This window comes from Poecilia mexicana, unplaced genomic scaffold (assembly GCF_051168715.1).
Source record: "Poecilia mexicana isolate PSO_F unplaced genomic scaffold, ASM5116871v1 scaffold_17, whole genome shotgun sequence".
Taxonomy (NCBI): Eukaryota; Metazoa; Chordata; class Actinopteri; order Cyprinodontiformes; family Poeciliidae; genus Poecilia; species Poecilia mexicana.
Window position 1 is genome coordinate 11618063 of NW_028263386.1, and position 22193 is coordinate 11640255.

The following is a 22193-nucleotide window of genomic DNA, read 5'->3' on the forward strand; positions in this document are numbered from 1 at the left end:
GCAAGGTTTGTATGAAAAACTCAATATATCAGTTAAGACCTTTATGACCCTTTTTGTCAATGAGAAACTGATAACAGGGAATGCTTTACAGGTCTAAAGTCGGACTCTGATCCTGATTGACTAAACATCTCCTGTCTAAGGACGAGTCTTATTTGATTACAGTAAATGCAACTGACTATCTGATCAATCTGTGTTTGTGGAGCAATAAATTAATCAGTAATCAGTGAGTTAATACTGTTTTTAAAATACAAAATTGAACGGTAGCTTGAAAAGGACAGACTGTATATGTGGGGTTGGAAAATGATGATACATTTACTCCTTTTATGATGTTTACAGTGAAGTTAGGTAAAGTGAGTTTAAGTGTTTTTACCGTTAAATGAACATAGAATCTTAAAAATTCCATAAGCAGTATTGCATATGGATGCCTATTGCAGCTCAAACACTCTCGAAAATATTCTATAAATGGAAATTATTGATTAACATTTAAATCTAATTGCTTAATTAAGTTAATTAAATAATTGATTAGTAAAATGAAACAAATGTTGAATGTTAATATTATGGACTATCCTGAGATAACTGCTTAAGTCTAAAGTTTGACAAATTTTTGTTCTATTTCTTTACATTTTCTTGGGTTCAAATTTGGAGGTTGATTCTATGCTGCAAAGTTTAGATTGAATAAATGAAATGTGATTTTTGGTGTGTGTTTTTTTTTTCTACAAGAATAAAAGAGACAAATATTGGCTAGACAACCAAGCACAGGCAGATGTCGCTTTATATTTCCCTTTGCAGAATCCCATGATTCCACTGTGAGCGCTGAACATTCTCTGCCGCTTGGTGGCAGCACTGGCCTCCGCCCCTAAAGAAAACGTCACAGGAAGAAGAGACCATCAACAAGATATGCAAAAGTTTAGCCGGACTGTCAGTTCATTTCGATGATTTCAGAGAGAGGGATGGGGCCCACAGCAGGGAGGCTCGGTTTCACTGTTCTCTTCTTCATTATACTGCTGTCAGGATACTATCGATGGGTGAGTGTGGCTGAACGTTCCCGGACTCGTGACTGTTCCGTGACTCAGCCTTGGCTACAGCTGCTGTTGTGATGTTTATCCGAGGCGGAGAACGAAACTGGATAAACATATTATGCTTATCCAGTCTGCATTATAACCTAATGTAGACTGGAGATAGCTTTTTCAACTTACTGGATTTATGCTCGCTTGAAAATATGTTTTTTAATGGTTTAAGACAAGCCGTGCTTTCGTTATTGAGAGCTGATTGAAATCAATCGTTTCAGGGAGACGGGCTTTACTTTTTAAAAGACTGGTTGTACTGGTTGTGTTTAAATTCGCGGCTGTCGAAACCTATAATCATCAGAAAAGCAAAACTGCTTTTTAGGAAGAAGAAATTAGTTATTGAAACCTCAAAACACGAGTTTAATTGCTAGCTGAGCGAAACGCAACATTGCACAAGTTCACTGCTAAATATAAAATAACCAGGCGGGTATTAAAACACCATCTTGTATAACCTGTATATTTCTGGAGACTGAGCACTTTTTTGATGACAAAAAGCAAATAAAATGTTTACCGCTTGTCTTTGTTGGAAGCTGAATTAACAAATTATTTCAGTGAATTTAAAATGCATGGTCATCCAGTGATCAGAATTGGCCAGATATTTCATTAATCACAGTTGATCTATTCAGTAAATCCATCGTGAAAAGCAACACATCCCACTTTTTTTTTGAAAACATCATGTTCTGTGATTCTCACCTTGTACCCCTTCTATTTTTCCTGTTAACTACAGACGAAAAAGACATCTTACAAGTTCTTAAATTGTGATAGTAGTTTTGAAATTCACTAGAAAATTAAGAGATTAGAACAATACTGTAACCTTTATTTCTGCTTTATGGATATTATCCTAACCTTATAATGAACTAAAAATAGGTGCATCAAAGGTACAATGTTGGTTGAATGATTTATAGGCTGAAGATGTTGGGAGGTCTTTGTTTTTATACATTTAACAGATGGGCATCAAATGTTTGTTTTTTCGGTATTTGAAATGCAGACAAAAATCACTGGAATATTGATTGGTTAATCTTCAATAGAAACTACATCAAGGACGGTCATCCTTGTAGTTTAAATTCTTCAGACGGACAGCTGCAGCTAAGAGTTGCACAAAAGAATAAACAAAAATTAAACTAAATGCAAAAGCCAGATTTTGCACAGCGTTGTTGTCTGGCGGTCCTGTTTCATTAACTTTAACATGTCTGTCCAGTTCAGGGGTATTGCTAAACAGAAAGTGACTCTGTCCCTTTGCTTTAATTTAATCAATTGTAGGTAATACTCACTTGTTCTCAGTGACCTCTCACAACATTATTTGCACTTCTTTACATGATGCAATTAGTTCGATCCTCTGCAACGCACAGATCTGCTTTGAAACTGAGCTAAAACGTCTGAAATGTCATTAATCATTACTGTTTTAAGATAAGGTAAAAAAAAAGAAAGAAAAAAAACTGAAAAGAATGCTAGAATCAGCGCAAATATTGACTACCTGAAAGCTGCTGTGGGTAAGCAGAAAAGTTAAAGAAAACTCATGAGTATTTAGGCAGAAATTCCGTTTCTGGCCCAGGATCACTATGGAGACCTGTTTGGTAACCTAGATAAACAGGACTTAGCAAATGGTACCACAGTCCAGGTAGCAGGAGCAGCCTACAGCTTCATAAAGGTTGTTTTCCAGAAATAACTTCACCTGAATATCATATGCTTGTGAATAAAACCCACAAAAATAGGACAAAGTTTAACTCCGAGTCTTGTCATAAAATAGTTTGTGGAGTAAGTGAATTAACTTCCCCAACATGACCTTAGTAACAAAATGCACGTGATGGCTCTGATGCTGAACAGGCAGATTAAAGAACATGTTTAGCTTTATTCTAACTCTTATTGGAGACAGTAGGCTATCACATGTCACATTTTAAATCGATATCTAACATGTTCTGCGTTGGGTGTCACCAGGTTTTTTTCGAAGTCCTGTATTGCAAATATATTTTTGCAGAAGTGAAAATGTTATTTTTAAGTACACGGAGCATATGATGTTCAAAAGACAGGAAATCAATTCTTAAAAGGAAGAAAGATAAAGTGCTTCTTCACCTATATCTCTGAAGACGTTTTAAAGCCTAATGAACTAAGGCACATGACACATTTCAGCCTTGGTAAAAATAGATGACGTTTTACACGATTTAAAAGTTATTTCTCATCCACCAGCCAACATCCTGTTCACTCATAATCTTGTTTGTTTTGTTGTCTCGCTGTCAGGTTGAGGCCCAGCACTGTGTTTGGTATGGCGAGTGTGATGAGTCTGAAAAGGTTCCTGGCAAAAAATATAACTGTAACTACACCGGTTCCCCTCGTCCACTAAAACCTGAGGGCTACGAGCTTCTAACGGTACGTTCACTACTGTAATGCTTTGCCTTTGTTGGTGATGCTCTGTGGAGAAAGTGTTCATGCATCTTCAACTTTTCACATTTTGTTACATTGCAGCCTCAGTTTATTGGGATTTTATGAGAAGCTTTTGTTTTTAAAGTTTCATTCTACCAGCTTTGTACAGCAAGATGTTTAGCCATTCTTCTTTTCAAAATTGCTGAGCCTCATTTAGTCTGGATAGAGAGCATCCGTGATCGTCACTTTTCTAGTCTTGCTGCAGATTCTTCGTTGGATTAAGGTCTGGACTTTGACTGGACCATTCAGACACATGAAGAAGTTTTGATCTAAACCATGCTGCTGTAGATCTGACTGAATGTTTAGAGTCAGCAACATCCAGCTGGAGCATAAACCTTCACTTGAGCCTCAAGCTATTTGCAGACTCCAACAAATTTCCTTCCATTGCCCTGTATGTAGCTCCATCCATCTTCCAATCAACTTTGCTGAGCTCCCCTGTCCAGGCTCAAGAAAAAACATTCCCATACCATGATGCGGCCACCACCATGTTTCAGTTTTACATGTAGATCAAAACATACCATTCTTGTTCTATCTGACCAGAGCAGCTTCTTCCACATGTTTTGCTGTCCCCCCTACGTGGTTTGCATTAAACTGTAAGGGAAACTTCTTATTGCTCTCTTTCAGGGATGACTTTGTTCTTGCCATTCTTCCAGAAAGGCTTGCAGAGCATGATTAGTTATAGTTCTTTTGACACATTCTCTCACCTGAGCTGTGCATCTTTGCATCCCCCTCAGAGTTACCATGAGCATCTTGGATGCTTCTGTAAATAATCTTATAATACCGTCCAGTATGGATACATGTTGGAGGTCATGTATCCACACTGTGTGTCATTTTCCTTCCCCTGTACGTGCAGTACCTTGTGTTGGTCCATCACATAAAATCCCAATGGCTGTAATGAGACGAAACGTAAAAAGGCTCAAGGGTTATAAATACTTTTGCAAGGCATTGTATAAAAGTGTTTTTCACAACCCGTGCTTTATATGTGCAGGAGCTCTGTCCTGGGTATAACTATGGAAACCGAAGCCTCTGCTGCGATGAGAACCAGCTGCGCACGCTCAAAGGGAGTCTCCAGCTGCCCCTTCAGTTCTTGTCTCGGTATGTGAGAAGATTAGTCGATGAAGCACATGACATTCCTGCAGCATTATCTTTGCCTTCGTGAAATGCTGAAGATAAATTCGTCAATGTATCGTATTTGCCGGTAAAAACAAAATATGTTTTTTTTTTTTTTTTAAGTATAGATAGCCTTGTGGTTATCTGCTAACGCTAGCATGTTCTATCACTTGTAGCTTGTCTCGCTTCACCTCAAATTTTCATTTTCACGTTTTTAAAATCTTACTACTGTTATATGTACGAAGTTGTGAAAAAGTGTTTGCTACTTTAGAGATTTATTCAATTGTTGCTTTAAAAAAAAAAAAAAAAATCATACTTAATTGTTTCAGATCATCAAACAAATTTTAATACCAGGAAAAAAAAGATGAGCTGAAACCAAACAAACCAGAATAACATGACCTTGTGTAAAACAAGCAATTTTCCCACTTTGTTGCATCATGACTTAACCATGAGTAATTCCTATTTTCAATCAGTTTCACTTCCCACACTCAGGCAAGGTTATACCCAGACTTGTAGAATCAAAAACTAATTTAAATCAACCAGTCAGACAACATGAAGTGGATAAAAGACCCTGAAAAGCAACACATCATGGCACAATCTAAAGAAATTCAACAAAAGATCAGCCATGAACACCCGGTCTGGAATGGATTACAAAACTATTTATCACATCTTTGGAAGCCACTAAGAAACATGGAACGATGGCGAATCTTCCCAGGAGTTGCTAGCCTCCTCAAATTGCTCCAGGAGCTCATGAGCAATGACTCATCCAGGTGGTCACAAAAGAACTCGGGTTACTCTGACTTCTCCATCTGCACACAGGTGTCCTTCGTGTTTCTACAATCTGATGAACCTGTTCTGTGAGCTGACATGCAGTCCGCATCAGAGTCAGTTTATGAATGCCACCAAGTTCGAGAAGGATAATGTAGTAGAAGTGCAGTACTATATCGGAAAGACATTCGCTAATGGTGAGTTTTTCAACTGTTGACATGCAAGCATTTGGCTTGCGTAAGAAATCTGCTGAGTTAACATAATTATTTCCTGAAGCTGAGCTCTCAGTCATGCCAATGGAAACTTCCTGTCATAACTTTCTGCTTTGTGGCAAACGAGAGAAGACAGAAGGGAACTTATGAATCATTTAATAGTTTTCTCTATATGATTTCTTCCAGCTATGTACAATGCCTGTCAGGATGTGCAGGCACCTTCTAGCAATGTGAAAGCCTTATCGCTGCTGTGTGGCAAGGACGCTCAAGAATGCAATGCAACCAACTGGATCCAGTACATGTTCAGCACTGACAATGGCCAGACTCCATTTCCCATCATCCCCGTGTTCTCTGGTAAGCACCTCTTCATACCACTGACTCACAAACTGACATTCAGAACCATTACATGGGTTCGTTTCTTAAGGCAGATCTTCTGTTACTATTCCAGATGTGGAGGTTTCCGGTTACACGCCCATGAACAACAAAACGTATGCCTGTACGGAAGGCTTAGAGGACGGTTCGGGTCCGTGCTCCTGTCAGGACTGCGCGGCGGCATGCGGCCCCAAACCCGTCCCCCCTCCACTGCCCCCTCCCTGGACCATCCTCGGTATGGATGCCATGTCGGTCATCATGTGGATCTCCTACATGGCCTTCCTGCTCATCTTTGCCGGAGTTTTAGTCGGGGCTTGGTGTTTCAGGTAACGCGCTTCGGAACGTTATGTGTGATGAATATTATTCGATGCATACGTTTGTTCTGAACTGGTTGCTAACTGATGTGTAGGAAAAGGACCATCACATCAGAGTACGGCCCCATTTTGGACAGCAACAACCCGCTTTCCCTCAATAGTGATAATCATAACCAAGGTAAGGCCAAGTTAATAATAATAATAATTCATTTTATTTATAGGCATCTTTAAAGACTCTTAAAGTCTCCTTGCATTATGAACAATACATAGAAGCAACATAATTATCAAGTTATCTTTACTTTTTGAACCTTTCTACAACCACAGACCTGAATGCTTTATTGTGGTTTTATGGAATGAACCAAATTGGAGGCCCTGTATCCATAATGTTCTTGTTCTTTAAATGATATACACATAACAAGATTTATTCTTCTTGTTATTTTTGTTTTTCTCCTCTCAGAAAATGCATCGTGCTGTGAGACGCTGGGCGAACGCTTTGAGAATCTCTTGCAAACTTTCTTCAGCTCCTGGGGTTCTTTCTGTGTTCGTCATCCATCTGTGGTCCTGCTGGGCAGCTTGGTGTTAGTGACCGCTTGCAGCGGAGGCTTGGTCTACATGCGCATCACCACCGATCCCGTTGAGCTTTGGTCGTCGCCCGCCAGCCAGGCTCGCCAAGAGAAGAACTACTTCGATGAGCACTTTGGACCGTTCTTCAGAACAACGCAGCTCATTATAACCACTCCCATCAATGACACTTATATCTACTCCCCGTATTTCGGAGGGTCAGATGTCCCGTTTAAAGCCATCCTGTTCAAAGACATCCTGCACCAGGTTGGTGGTTTAGGAAACAGTGAGCAACACTAATTTATTGAAACATCTTTCTGACGTTTGGAGAAAACATCAGTTTTTTTTTTTTGTTTTGTTTTGTTTTTTTTGTTTTTTCTGTAAATGAAAACTAAAGTGCAAGACTTTCTGCTATCTTTCCGTCACAGTGAAGCAGAGAACTTCCAAAGAAAAAAGCTCAGCAAAACCTAAAATCTTTAGATAAACTTAAACTGTGGACTTGGCCTTAAAATTTGAACGACCACAGCTTAATCCTTGTCCTTGTTGCTCTGCTGTTTACACAAAGCGTGACTGAAACTAACACCGTCCTCCCTGTTCTGATCGGTTGTTTTTGACCGGGAGTGGTGTATCTCTGCAGATAGCAGTAGGATCACTGGGAAGAGGAAGAAAATCTTTCTTTTTTTTTCTCCCTCAAATTATTTGTCTCATATTAGACTGTTTGTCTGGGTGTAGTGACAGTTTTAAGAACTATGTAAAAAAAATCTGTTTTTATAAAAGGCAGCTTTAATAAACGTTTTAAAATCAGGTTTAGAGTCAAATTGCAATTTCTAAGCATTAAAGCACCTACATGTTCTATAATTATTCCTACAGCTCAAATCAGCTCTTGCAAAGTGCAGAAGAAGAGAGAGTTTTAATATTTTGCACCTGGAACCGCTAAAATTGCATTTCTGTTTTCTTTCTGCTAATATAGATGAAGTGCAACTAAGGTTTTGGAACTGTGGTTCCAAGTTTTTCTTTTTTTTTTTTTCTATTTGTGCACTCATGTTTCTTTTCTAACCTCACTTTTCCAGGTGCTGGACCTGCAACTTGAAATCGAAAACCTGGTAGCTGAACACGACGGCAAAAACGTCACGTTGAAGGACATCTGCTTGGCTCCTCTGGCGCCATACAACAACAACTGCACCATCCTGAGTGTTCTCAACTACTTTCAGAACAGCCACTCGGTGCTGGACCACAGCATAGGAGATGAGTTTTACGTGTACGCCGACTATCACAGCCACTTCCTCTACTGCGTCAGGTATTTTTTACTTTAGTTCAGTTTTGTATTTTTTGTTTTTTTTCTATAAGCTGACAGTTTGTATTATATTTAATCTTTCATTGTGATCTTCTCTTGCTTCACTGTCCTTATTTTGGAGAAGCACTCTTCTAAAAACACCTGTTCCTCATTGCGTTTTCATAGAATTGTAGAGGAACGCTTCGAACATGGAACATAGTCAGCAGACAGCCACCGACTCAGTTTTGTTTCGCAATTTTTCAGTTCACCTTTTGGCGTTTTGAAAGTCATTCCTGGAGAACACAAAAGTATGTTTTCAACTTACAGCCATAGAATTCTGTTTCATTAGATTTTTTTTTTTTTTAATTAACCAATAAATATTACTCCATTTTCAAAAGAAAATGACAAATAAAAATCTGAAAAGTGTGGCATGGTGTTAGAACAGTTATCCATGAGATGTTTACAATCTCTAGATATTGTTTCATAACTTAACTGCGATTTCAAAACTTTATCCTTAATTTTCTGCTGTGTTATTGTTCGTTTTATTTTTATGATTAAAGAATATTCCACTGTTCCTTTACCAGCAGAATTCTTTAAAAGGCCATCCTGGCCAAGACTGGTATTGATGCAGAGTTAGAAAACAGACTCTAACAACTTAATCAAAGTCTACATGTTAGTTCATTTGAGCATCAGAGCGGTTAAAAATTAAAGCTTATCTTTGACTGATCATCAGTATATTGATCATGCAAAATTCTTGCTCCCAAAATATCAGACATTAATCAGACTGGCTCCTTTAGTTTCAGATCAGCCTACAAATGATTCTAAAACCAGAGAGCAGCAAACTGAGAGGATTCCTGTTCTGTCTAGGTGTTTGGTGCTGACGATAAGAAAAAAAAAGTTCTGGGTCCAAAGTGAAAATTTGATAAGATAAGAAAGAAACATATGCTTGTTTCTTATGTGCCAGTGCTTCATGATGTTATTTCTTCTCGAATGCTCTCTAACAAGCTTTTGAAGTGTATTTTATTTAGGAGTATGCGAGTAGAGCGGGCAGTATACAAATGTCCAACCTTTTTCCTGGTTTATCACATAAAACCCTAAAAAAAAATTCAATGACGTTTTTGATGGCCATGCACTGCGTACGATCTTTTTGCCTTTCTTACAAGCTTGGTGTCTTATTTAGTTGAATGTATATATATTTTTTCTTTTTGTTGATAAAGTTTATGAACCACCTCCTCCTTCAAGGGTTTTCCCCTGTGTTACATTTTCAGATAATCTTCCTGTTTAGAATAGTGTTTGCAGATTTCCTCCTTACCAGTCATGTAGGGTTATTTTTTCAGTTCTGCAATTAGGGCTTCAGTGACTTTGTTGTTGTGTTTAGGTTTTTTGTCCTAAACCCTTAACTACATATGTTTCCCTCTTGCAGCGCTCCAGCATCACTCAACGACACCACTCTCCTTCATGATCCCTGTTTAGGAACCTTTGGTGGCCCCGTCTTCCCTTGGCTGGCACTCGGAGGTTATGATGGTAAGTTTTTTTTTTTTTTGTTTGTTTGTTTTTTTAAGGCTGTTTTGCACAGTTATGAGTGGTTGATAAAACTCATACATAAGCATGTCCCTGTAAAGGAAGTAGATTCATCTGAGGCGATAGGACTCGCTGGATCCTATGGAAATCAGATATTTGTATTTGGTTTTTAGCACAACTGCATACAGGAGAGGGTGACTAACTACAGTAAAAAGTATTCTTTGTCATATTTTGTCACACTGCAACCACAATCTTGGGTGTATTGGAGGGAAACTAGCACTTCACCCAGCACAGACCTCCTGTGCAGTGTAGACGGTATCATGACAGAGGGAAGCTGTTGATGGGAAAGAAAAATTAAGATTTAATTTCTGCTTGTGAACATTTCCTTCTACTTCACAACTATGCATTGTGTTTTTATTTTTGTTTTTTTTTTTGGCTCAGTGACATGAAATCCCAATAACACACACTGTGTGTGGTTGAAGTGTGACAGAATGTGAAAAAGTTCAGGAGTAACTTTGCAAGGCACTGTGACAAACTGTAGTTGGTACTTGTTTTGAAAGAGCAAACAAAGAAAACTTCAGCACCCCTCTGGTCATTCACCTTCAGCACATTTTCCATAACTTTGTCGCAGTGTTTGTCCATAGTTGTGTCTCTATAAACCAAGTCGTACCTCTTTCCCAGACTAAAAAGTATGGAACTGTCAAGCAGCTGTTGCCTGCTATGCCGCCGCCTCCCTCGTCACACCTTTTCCAATAAAAACAAAGGTGAAGGAGGCTCCGCCCTCCTCCACCGTAAAAGCCTCATCTGCTCTGATTGGCCAGCTTTCTGTGGGCTGATCACCAGGCACTGCCCATAACTTTTTAGAAAGCATTTAATTGGACACAAATAGAATCAATGGTCTGAGTAAGATACTCAAAATTGTGAAACATTTGGCAGGAAATGAAAAGAAAAACAAAACAGAAACGTTGATTACGACAAATGACTCACAAACCTTACGTCTTGCATCCACTGTAGCCAACAGAACATGCCATCCTCTGAACCAGTTCTTCACTTTACTCCCTTCTGGCCACAGATGCAAGTAAAGCTTTGTCCCCTCAACTATCAGTGAACAAACTCCAGAGAGAATCGTCCATTTCCTTTTTTTGTTTCTTGTGACGTGTATGTGGGTGTGCATAAGGGGAGTAAGCAATGTGTGTTATATCTGTAAAGGTGTGTATGAGTTGAATGCGGTTTATGTTGTAATTTATATTTGTGATGTCACACTTTTTGTGAGAAGCCCAAGTTATTTGTATCTGCAGCTTGGAATATGTAATGAGTGTGAAATAGATTTTCTCTGTGAGACAACAAAGACTATCTCTACCTACCTGTCAAAAGGAAAAATCACAGATCCTTATTGTACCAATAAGTAGTGAAAACCTCACTGGAACCTTCAACATAAAAAAAGAAGTACAAACTGAATTATGTGTTTTTGTACATATATCTAAGTATTAAATTAAGGAGTAAATAAGTCAACTTGAAATTTATTTGGTAAAATGTTCATTTGTTTAAAACATTTTTATTGTGATTTTATTAATTTTGTTTTACTGTAACACTTTAGGAGCTCTCTAATTATTATTTTTTTAAATAACAGACTTCAAATAGGCTTATTTCAATGGATGGTAAAGAAGTAAAAAAAATCCATTTTGACAGTAAATATACGCTGTATTTCTTCAAATTCCAGAGACAAACTACAACAATGCCACAGCTCTTGTGATCACCTTCCCGCTCAACAACTACCTGAACGACTCGGTCAAGATGGGCCAAGCTCTCGCCTGGGAAAAAGAGTAAGATGACAATCCATCCGACAAACTCCTTTGCCTTTAGTTTTATCTTTTTTTTTCTCTCTTTTTCTCCATATAGTGTTGTTTGTACAGTCTGGTTATTTTGTGTGTGTCCGTGCCTTTCAGGTTCATCAAGTTTATGAAGAACTTCAACAATCCCAATCTGACCGTAGCCTTCAGTGCAGAGAGGAGCGTTGAAGATGAGATCGACAGAGAGAGCAACAGTGACATCAGCACCATCGTGATCAGCTACGCCATCATGTTCATCTACATCTCCCTGGCTTTGGGCCACATCCACAGTTTCAGAAGGCTGCTGGTAATAGGAAAAACCCTGCCATGATTTCAGCATTTTAATCAGAGCTTCCGGTGCCACTTGCTGCCACACATAGCTAAAATAGTTTCAGACATGACACACCTTTAGCTTGTCCTGCCTGTTTACTATGAAGCAGCACGAGTCACGGTCACGTCTCTTGTTACTCATGCATGGAACTAATCTGGCGAAAGGATGGAGATGATTCATCTTGGGGTTTTTTTAATCGGTGCAGGTGGACTCGAAGATATCTCTAGGTATAGCCGGCATCCTGATTGTGCTCAGCTCTGTGTCTTCGTCTTTGGGGATCTTCAGCTATGCGGGTGTCCCACTTACACTCATCGTGATCGAGGTCATTCCCTTCCTCGTTCTGGCTGTTGGGGTCGACAACATCTTCATCATCGTGCAGACTTACCAGGTAAACGTTATCTTTTGTGCTAATATTTAACGAGCATTGATCCGTAACTTTTATTTGTAAGGAATAATGTTTGTGCGTGGCTTCCTCTGAAAGAAGAGATGCTAAATTTGAAAATGCTTGCATTTGCGAACAGAGAGATGAGCGGATGCCTCAGGAAGAGCTTCACCATCAGATCGGCCGTATCCTTGGAGACATAGCTCCCAGCATGTTTCTCTCTTCCTTCTCAGAGACTGTGGCCTTCTTCCTGGGTAAGATGAATCTCCTGCTTAATGAGTGCAACGTACTCATTAAACTGTTGGGGCTTTCACTGGTGAAGCAGGCCCACAGTATTACAGATCTTCCACCATACTTAACATTCAGCATGGACTGCTTTTCCACCTATCCATTCTGTGCTTCAAACCAAACCCAACTTCAGTTTTTTTTTGACAAAAAGGTCAGTCATTGTCCCATCTGAGGAAAGCAAATGGTTTCATTTTAAACTTCCTGTAGAGTTTACTCTACCTTAACATCTCCATGTTTAGGTTTGCATAGGAACCACTTCCAACCTGTTGGTATTTAGATAGTATGTTGTGGTTTTTATGGATATTTTATGATATTTCATCCCTCTTTGCTGCAGCTCTCCAATGAAATTGGGCCTATATGTTTATGGATCAGGGATCACAAAGAGCCAAGAGTTACTAATTGGAAATACCTAGAAATTCATATTAGCGTAAAAAGAAAGCATGAATAAGACAAAATATTTTTATTTTAAATGAGTTGTTAGCAACTTACCCTCGTCATGTCTGGGGTTTTTTACAAGCTTAATTATGCTTACCAAAAATTTAAAGGTGAGTTATCTCTAAAATTTTCACAGTGAACATGAACTACACCTTTAAGGCTATTTACACATTTTTGCCAGATTGTGGCAGTGATTGTGGCTGCATGATCTTGTCAGCAGAAATGGATGCGAATCAGCGTCTGTGTCATATTACACTGTTATATCTCTGACATTGCAGATGGATTTATGGATTGGAGGATAAAGTAATCGGATTGTATCCATTAAGAACTATCTAATGTGAACCTGTCTACATATTTTTGACAAAACGTGTCCTAATTATTTGACTAAGCAAAAATCCTTACAGACCGAACTGCAAATGTTTAAGCTTAAACTAACAAACTTGAATTTTAAGAACCAGAATGACAACGTTTAACAGATGGATTGCTTCATTTTTCTGCCGAGCCTCAAACTGACCTATTTTTTTTTTTTTTTTTTCTTGGGTTATCATGCAGGTGCCCTGTCCAACATGCCGGCTGTTAGGACTTTCTCACTGTTTGCTGGCTTGGCTGTTTTCATCGATTTCCTGTTGCAGATCAGTTGCTTTGTCAGCTTGCTCGGCTTGGACGCCAAAAGACAGGAGGTGGGAGTTCAGCAACAAACTTTTTTTTGTTGTTGTGTTTTTAATCTAGATGCAAAAAAAGGACGTTAGTTGGCGTTAACAATTAGATTGCTAGCATAAAAATAACTTAACTGCCAAATGATTTACACTGCCAAGAAAGTAATCATCCCCTCCAGATTTTATGTTGCTCTAAAATAAATCACATTTTTGTATTTGATTTGAAAGATTTTAAATACAACCTGAGAAAATACAAAAACACATCTTTCAAATGATGGGGACAAAAGCTTTAAAAACAACCTGATCGTGTCTGAAAATGTAATTATTCCCAATCTCAACTGTGGGTGAACACATTTTGTGTCCTGCTTTTAGTACCCATAGAGTTGATTACTGTACGGCCTGCATATTGAAGAAGTCATGTAAATTGCACCTGTATAAAAATCATGAAGTAGACTAAAACTCCTCAAAAAAACACAAACATTTAATGAAATTAAAATAGAAGAAATTTTTTGGGGTCGTAAATCCTGACCATATAACTTCTGAGCATAACGTGTTTTTTTTTTTTTTTTTCTTTTGACATTTGCAGTTAGATTTGAGTAAAACTCTGAAGACCATTTTAACAGAAACTCTGATGTTTTAGTGGTATTTTTCTCTACTTCCTCATTTCCATGTCAGCTGTTTCATTTGACTTCTTTAAAGGTCGTTAATTGTCAGGAGTCTTTCTCTATAACCAAACTGTTGAGTCATGTTTCTCTTTTCCTTCTAGACATTTTAGCAGTAAACAGTGATGGTATACTATTATGCACCATAAAGTTAGAAACCATTCCAGGCTTTACGAGTAATTTAATAGTTTTGTTTGTTTAATCACATTTGGAACAAATTTTGTACTCGGCGGAATCAAATTTTTTTTAAAGTACTTTTTAGTGATTCCTTTTATGAAATTCTCTATGAAGAAGTAATGTGCAAATATATTTATTATCTAAAACTTTCTAATTTACAAATCACACTAAATGTGAACAGATTTATCTGCAAACAGATAACAGATTCCCTTATTCCAGATCCTCCTGGCCTGTTCAGCGTGTACAATAATAATTCAACTTTAGCAACAGGTTCTTCATTACACTACACTTTTTAAACACTGCGGTGTGTCTGTCATGTTTAAAAAGGGGAATCGACTTGACATCTGCTGCTGCGTGAAGCTGCCCGAACGTCAGGAAGCCAAGACAGAAGGCTTGCTCTTCCGCTTTTTCAAGAAATTCTATGCTCCATTCATCCTTAAGGAGTGGGTTCGACCAATCATTGTGAGTCACACCTTAGTAACCGTCCCTGCCTTCCTGTTTTAAATTCACCAATGAGTTCAAGTGGAACCATTGTTTTTTTTTCTTTCTTTTTTTTTCTTTTTTGAGTGGATGTGACCGTGTTGTTCCTGTCAACAGGTGGCGGTGTTTGTGGGTATGCTGTCCTTCAGTATTGCAGTTGTCAATAAAGTGGAAATTGGACTAGACCAGAAGTTATCTATGCCTGATGTAAGTTTTTAGTTTTTGTCATATTTTTCTTTCTCACCATTTCTGAGTGCAGACTTTGAGTTTATGCAAGAAGCCAGAGCTGCATTGCCTTGCTCTTTATTTGACGTATTCGCAACCATTGAACTTAATATCTTGTCACGTTGCAAACTAAATTTTCAGTGTATTTTGCTGAAGTTTTCAAAAAAAAAAAAAAACAACTAAAAGAAGTTCATAATTGTAAATGAAAATTAAATATGTATTTCAAAATGAAAGTCAAATGAAAATCTTCATCCATTTGCATTGTGCCTTGCTGAGACATTTTTTGCAGAACATTTACAGCTGCAAGTCTTTTGTAGTGTATGTCCCTACCAGGTTTGTACATCTGGAGACCAAACATTTTGCCCCGTCTTCTTTACAGAAGACCTAAGCCTAAGCTGTGGATCTGCAGCTCCTCCAGACTATCATTTATCTATCATTTATCATTTATCTATCACTTTTACTGAACTCTGTGAGATGTTTAAAGCTTGGGATACTGTTTTCAAGGTGCATTGATTTTACAGTGTCCTCAAGTCTAAGTCCATTTCCGCTCATCCTTAATTATTATACCCATCATAAACAGTTAGTTTTGACAGCTCGTCTCTTCATTTAGGACTCGTATGTTCTGGATTACTTCAAGAACCTGAGCGAGTACCTCCACACCGGAGCGCCGGTTTACTTTGTAGTGGAGGATGGACACAACTACAGTAGCCCAGAGGGCCAAAATTCTGTGTGTGGAGGAGTGGGATGTAACAACGACTCTTTGGTGCAGCAGATCTATTCAGCCTCACTTATCAGCAATTAGTAAGTCGACATTGTAAAAACTTTAAATACTGTATGTAGGACTAATTAGGTCAGCTGTTCAGCTTTAAAGAACTTCACAAACTGCTTATCTCATCTTAATTGTTGCTTCATCCAACCAGTTTCACTTTTTATTTGCTCCCAGCACAACCATTGCCTACACGCCGTCGTCTTGGCTGGATGATTACTTTGATTGGGTGAAGCCTCAGTCAACCTGCTGTCGCTTCTACAACAACACTGGAGCTTTCTGCAATGCCTCAGGTATTATCCAGCGACCAAACTAATGTCTAGTGGATTCAGAGATCAGAATGTAAAAGCCATGCAACATTTTAGCCAGTTTTTTTGTGTGGAAAAATTATTTTTGTCAAATATCTTAAAGCAGCAAAATACATTTCGTAGGCAATCATAAACTTTTCTGTCCTTTCTTAATTTCTTCTGCTCTTCTATTTTCGTTTTCTTTCTTTGTCTTCTTCCTTCCCTCCTTTCTTGTCTCTGTTTTTTCCAGGTTACACGTTTAAGTGTAAATAGAAATATCTGGTCTTGAGTTCATCGTAGGCCAGTCATATATTTTCTCAAATCCTTTGAATACAGATTAACGTGTTTCTAAATCTATTCACTAGTTGTGAACTCGTCCTGTGTATCCTGTCGGCCCATGACTCCGAGTGGGAAGCAGAGACCTGAAGGCGAAGACTTCATGCACTTTCTGCCCATGTTCTTGTCCGACAATCCTAACCCCAAGTGTGGAAAAGGGTAATTGATCACATGCATTTGTCAAAAAAAACAAAAACAAAACAAAACAAAAACACTTCATGTGTCCTTAAATCCTTTCGCTTTAACTTTTTCTTTACCCCTCTCCATTAATCCTCTCCAGCGGACATGCGGCTTATGCCACAGCAGTCGATCTGTATCCCAACAACACGGGCGTCGGAGCAACTTACTTCATGACGTACCACACCATCCTAAAGGAGTCTCCAGACTTCATAGATGCTTTGAAAATGGCCCGAATCCTGGCCAAGAATATCAGTCAGTCCATGGATCACAAAGTCTTTGCCTACAGGTACATTCTGCTGACGAGCTGCTCTGTTTTTGGATAATACGTTTTTGTTCATGATACCAAGTCCTCTGCCATACTTATCTGTAGGCATGACTTGTTTTTCTACATGTCCATCTTTTGTTTGTTTGTCTCTTTGTAATAGAAATAAAATACAAGGCTATTTACTGAGGGTGTCAATAATTCTGGCTTACATATTTCAGAAGTATCTTACTCACTATGTGCTCACTTATTAATGTTTTCCTCCTCTACAGCGTCTTCTACGTGTTTTATGAGCAGTACCTCACCATTGCCTACGACACGGCTCTGAATTTGTGCGTGTCGCTGGGGGCCATATTTGTGGTCACTACGGTGCTGCTGGGCTTCGAGCTGTGTTCGGCGCTGATGGTCAGCATCACCATCGCCATGATTCTGGTCAACATGTTCGGCGTCATGTGGCTGTGGGACATCAGCCTCAACGCGGTGTCTCTAGTGAACCTGGTTATGGTGAGAGAAAACAAACATTCAGCAATTTTTCTAAGGAGCATCAATGGGAGAGCAAAAGTTTTTCCCCCCCCCAAGACACGGGAATTACTTTGGGAAAACAAAATTCTGTGTTTTATTTTAAGTAATATGAAGATTTGTTTCATCTGAAACCCTTTATGTGACAAAAAAAAATACAGAGGAAATCTGTGAAAGGGGTAAAAAAAAAAAAAATTTCACTACAGTAAATGTGTATAAAGTGAAACCCTCTCACTTGATGCACTTTGTTCTGAAAATGTCACATGAACAATTATGATGCCAAGTCGTGTCAGAATGACCGAAAGGAAACTAGAGTTTACAGATGACCTACTGTCACCTCTGATAATCAGTTTGAAAGGGGGGGAAATAAAACAGATGTGTGACTTTCTTCTGCTCTAAATTGTATGTTTCTTTTCCTGGACTTGCAGAGCTGTGGAATCTCCGTGGAGTTCTGCAGTCACATTGTGCGAGCGTTTTCCGTCAGCACGAAGAAGAGCAGAGTGGAGCGAGCGGAGGAGGCCTTGGCTCATATGGGCAGCTCCGTAAGTTGAAGCCGCCGCCGTTTTAAATGCACAACAGGACGTTAATTCTGTCAAAATGTCGTCGTCTTGTGTTTTTAGTGTTACCTTAAATTTATTCTATTTTTGTATTTTTATTAAATCTCAACAGGTGTTCAGTGGGATCACATTAACAAAGTTTGGGGGGATTTTAATCCTGGCGTTGTCCAAGTCGCAGATCTTCCAGGTCTTCTACTTCAGGATGTACTTGGCCATCGTGTTGCTCGGGGCAACGCACGGCCTCGTCTTCCTCCCAGTTCTTCTAAGCTATATAGGTCAGTAATATTACACAACAAGCAATATATAATATACTGCACAACAAAAACACACAATTATGTCAAGTATTTTTTTGTGTAGTGTAGCATACTTGAAAAGTCCATAATTAACTTAAAAGTAACTTTTTAGCAAGATGTAGCAGCTTATTTTAAATAATTCCTTAATACTGATAAAGCGCTAGTTCTAAAAACAAGACATTTTCCCCATGTTATAAATGAAATAATTTGCCAGTGGAACTTATACTTTTTTTTAAATCAATATTAAGGAATTATTCACCTAAAACAAGCTCTTATATTTTACTGAAGTTACTTGTGAGTTAGTTTTGTCCTTTTCAAAATTTACACTAGTAGAAACTAGACAAAAGATACTTGCTAAGATTTTGTGTTTTTGTATTGCATTCATACACTTATCACTAGTGTGAATGCTATGTAGATTTTTGATATTTTTAAGTTTTTAACTCTGCTGATTGGGATCTAGAAAATGTCATATAATATGGAGACAAAACTGTTTCAGAAGCTTGTTCATTAAAAAGCCCATTTGGTCAAGGAGAAATCCCATAAAAACAGTGGTGGGGGTTGATGTATAATTTTGACTGCGTGCGTGAGTTGGAGTAAATCCCTGTTATACAGAAACATAAGCACCAAACTCATTGAATTTGCACATCAAGTGATCATTCCTCCCTCTAAACAAAGAGCAGCTTAAAACGATCAAAAGCTCTAATTTAATATCTCATTAATGATCATGACTGGTGTACGTACATTTCCTACCTGGACAGTCTTGACCTGGGTGATTTACTTAGATTGTGATCCTCTCCAAAGGTCCGTCGGCGAACAAAGCGAAGGTGTTTGCCGCAAACCAGCGCCTCGCCGGCACAGAAAGGGAGCCCCTCATCAAACACTAGCTGGCTTGTTGAGACGGCGAACAACAAACTAATTAACTAACTACCTGTGAGGGACTTGTTCGAGAGTGTGAGCTCGAGCTGCTTCTGCAACCACTGACACACTCTTCATCATCCCAGCTACTATGCGTGGATCTAACTCAGGAATGATATCAGAAATGAGGAACGCTGAAGGCCAAGTCCACAAGCACAAGTAGATTTCTCCTTAGAGGACTTAAGACATAAAATAAAAAAACTGCTGCCCTCCTCTTCTGCTGTCATCATCGTTGTCGTCATCGTCGACCTTCTCGCACTACAGGCTTTAGCATCTGCAAATGGAACAACACACCAAGGAACAGACACTTTGATGGAGAGGAGCAGGTAGTTTTGAGAAGATGCAAAAGGGGACAAACTGGTCAGTTTTCATAAAGCTGTCCAGACCAGATTAATCATATATGAAATGTTTCTTTTTTGTCATGAAAACGTTGAGTATTTGTACAACTATTATTAGACATTTATCTAATGGAACTAGTAACAGCGGCGACTCTTCCTGCAACACCTGGAAAACTCGTCTCTTTGCTTTGTCGTGACGCAGATCAGCTTTTTCCTCAGCAGCTAGTAGCAATCAAACAGTGACGCTTTTAGACACATCGACATCTACGTCAGATTGGTGATGCATAAAATACTTCCACTGATGAGGATAAATTCTTTTAAATGCATACTCAGTTTTTTTTTTTTTTCCGTATTTAAAAATCAGATAATCGGGGCGACAAAAAAAAACAAACAAAAAAAACAATTTCCAGGTACATGCAGCCGGTCCCAAAGATGCTGCTTCACGTCTTCCTTCCCACGTGTTATTTATTTCAAAACAACAAATTTCACTTTAAATTGTGCCGACATAGAAGTGTCCTTTTTTTTTTTTCCCTGAAGACTATGTAGGACTGAACGGTTCTGATTGGTGTGTATCTGATTTGCTTTGTGGTTACTGAACAAAACATTTGTAGCATTATAAATGAAAGAGGATAAAAAAAATATATATATATAACTGGAAAAAGCTAACAGGACTAACTAAAATATGTTCTATGGTCATTACAGTTACGGCAGTTTTGAGATGTGCTTTTAAATTATTGTTTTAACTGTTAGCGTTGCTTTTCTGTATATTGTTTTGAACCTCTTCTAGCTTACGGTTAGAGGCCCCTTTAAACAAACGAGTGTTTTCAGATAATTTAAGCGTAATGTGACCAATCAGAGCTTTACATTGTTTATGTTTGCCACCTTTACCTCAACATGTCTTGACATTGTAGCCATTTGTGTTCTGCTAGAGCAGTGAACCTTTCCTTGTTTTTATTACTTAGTAGAGATGGAGTAATAATTTGCATAATAAGAGAAAAAGCTGCACCTGAATGTGCAAGACAAAAAAAAAAAACAATTTTGGTTATCGTTTTGTGTTGTTGAATCCTGTCTGACATTGGAAAAAAAAACTGATGAAGTGAAACATGGGATACTTTAGTTTTTAACCATTTTTAACATTTATTAAACTACTCAACAAAAATGCAAAGCTTGTTTTGTGTTTATTTTATGAACTCTTTTGTTCTGATATCTTTGTATGTTTGTATTACTTTGGGTTTTTAAAATTTTTACATGCACAATCCCACTAAAACGTTTTGGTTGGGTAAACGTTGACCTGTTGTGAGCTTATTTTCCCTGCTGCATGCAGAACACGTTGACTGACATAGTTGAGTCTAACCACAGCGTGGCGCCTGAACCCATTCACTGAGAAGAGCCTGCATGATCTCTGAGTAGTGCTAGTGGGAGTGACCTCATTTTTTTTCTCACTGTAAGAGAGGCTGGCAGTGCTTTTACTTACATTTTCTGCAGGGCAGCAAGTGCTTTTAGGTCGCACACGTGCAGAAATATATTTCCAAATGATCAGCTGCAGCAAAACCCATTGTTCTCCATGATAACTGGTCACCCCCTGGTATTGCTTCCCCAAATCTTGACAGGCCGTCGAGTCGCTCACATCCCATCCGAAAGTTGCTGCCAAGTTGAGACCTGTCCACTTCCTCTCAGCATTTGTTGTTGTGACTGTCTGCTCAGCCCTGTTGTCACACAACCCCGCAAGCTCATGACTTATTTATCCTCCTCCCCCCGTGGGAGCGGGATTGTCCTTTCAGTGTGACTGAGAGATTAAAATATTAATTTCCTCCGCAGGTCTGCGGCGCTGTGTACAGGAGAAAATGTGCAGGTTGCCAGAGTGCTATTATGTAAGAAGGGAGAGGCTCCCCACTCTCTCTTGACTCTGACCTGTTCCCTGTCTTCCATCAAGGCTCAGGCACACTGAACAGAGGAGGGTATTCTAGTTCAGTCAGGCATGAAAAACACTATGAGCAGAGGAGGAGAGAAACGCACAGCATGGGGAGTGCAGTCTTTGCCGACATGTGAGAAATGAAAGTATTAGGAAGTGACACGTTTGCTTAAACTTATGCAGTTGCATGGATACGAAGAGGATTTTTAAACATTAAGTAACAAAAATAAAATTCCAGAATTGAAGGCAACAGAGGTGTAGTATAGTGCAAAGAATAGCAGCTCAGTTTAATATGGGTTATTAAAGTGATCAGGGCTCACAGAAGACGATCTCCAAGCCTGTTTTGATATACAAGTTCAGTTATTGTCGTGTTGGAGCAACCGCATTTTAACCAGCGGGGATAATCTGTCCAAATTGGTTTAGAAATTCAGGAAGACACCAGTAGCAATCGAAGTTTGCAGAGAAATGGGAGACACTGAAACATCAGTGTGCTGCCCGGACACAAACAACAGCACTGTTGCATTGACTGTGTGTTAGAACCCACAGTCAATGCCCACAGTCAGTCCATAACCCTTTATGGAGTCATGCCAACTCCATAATGGATGTGCCTTAATGGAGTTGGCATGTTATGCATACGTGAGCTCTTAAGGTGCTCCGTCTTCCTCTCTATATATTCAATATTTGTATTTGAATGATCTTTGTCTGATCTTCTGAAACGTTTGTGTGACTAGAAAGCAAAATCAGGAG

General features: G+C 38.8%; 1 protein-coding gene across 1 annotated transcript; it reads left to right on the forward strand.

The window, feature by feature from the left end:
* Positions 1-862: 862 nt before the first annotated feature.
* On the forward strand, positions 863-20693 carry npc1 (Niemann-Pick disease, type C1). The gene is made up of 25 exons (XM_014998296.2): positions 863-1025; positions 3303-3431; positions 4474-4580; positions 5415-5560; positions 5762-5929; positions 6024-6273; positions 6357-6439; positions 6719-7089; positions 7893-8119; positions 9519-9619; positions 11337-11439; positions 11563-11752; positions 11982-12164; positions 12298-12412; positions 13434-13561; positions 14704-14838; positions 14974-15063; positions 15692-15882; positions 16025-16140; positions 16500-16629; positions 16751-16936; positions 17185-17416; positions 17860-17973; positions 18101-18263; positions 19083-20693. The coding sequence occupies exons 1-25, from the start codon at positions 933-935 to the stop codon at positions 19163-19165; spliced, it is 3834 nt and encodes a 1277-aa protein (XP_014853782.2). The 5' UTR covers positions 863-932; the 3' UTR covers positions 19166-20693.
* Positions 20694-22193: the final 1500 nt, after the last annotated feature.

Bases quoted from the DNA above. Each gene is read 5' to 3' on its own strand.
- npc1 (XM_014998296.2), top strand. From the start codon at position 933: ATGATTTCAGAGAGAGGGATGGGGCCCACAGCAGGGAGGCTCGGTTTC. The intron at 7,090-7,892 runs GTTGGTGGTTTA...TCACTTTTCCAG, and splicing joins TCAAAGACATCCTGCACCAG to GTGCTGGACCTGCAACTTGA. The intron at 8,120-9,518 runs GTATTTTTTACT...TCCCTCTTGCAG, and splicing joins CACTTCCTCTACTGCGTCAG to CGCTCCAGCATCACTCAACG.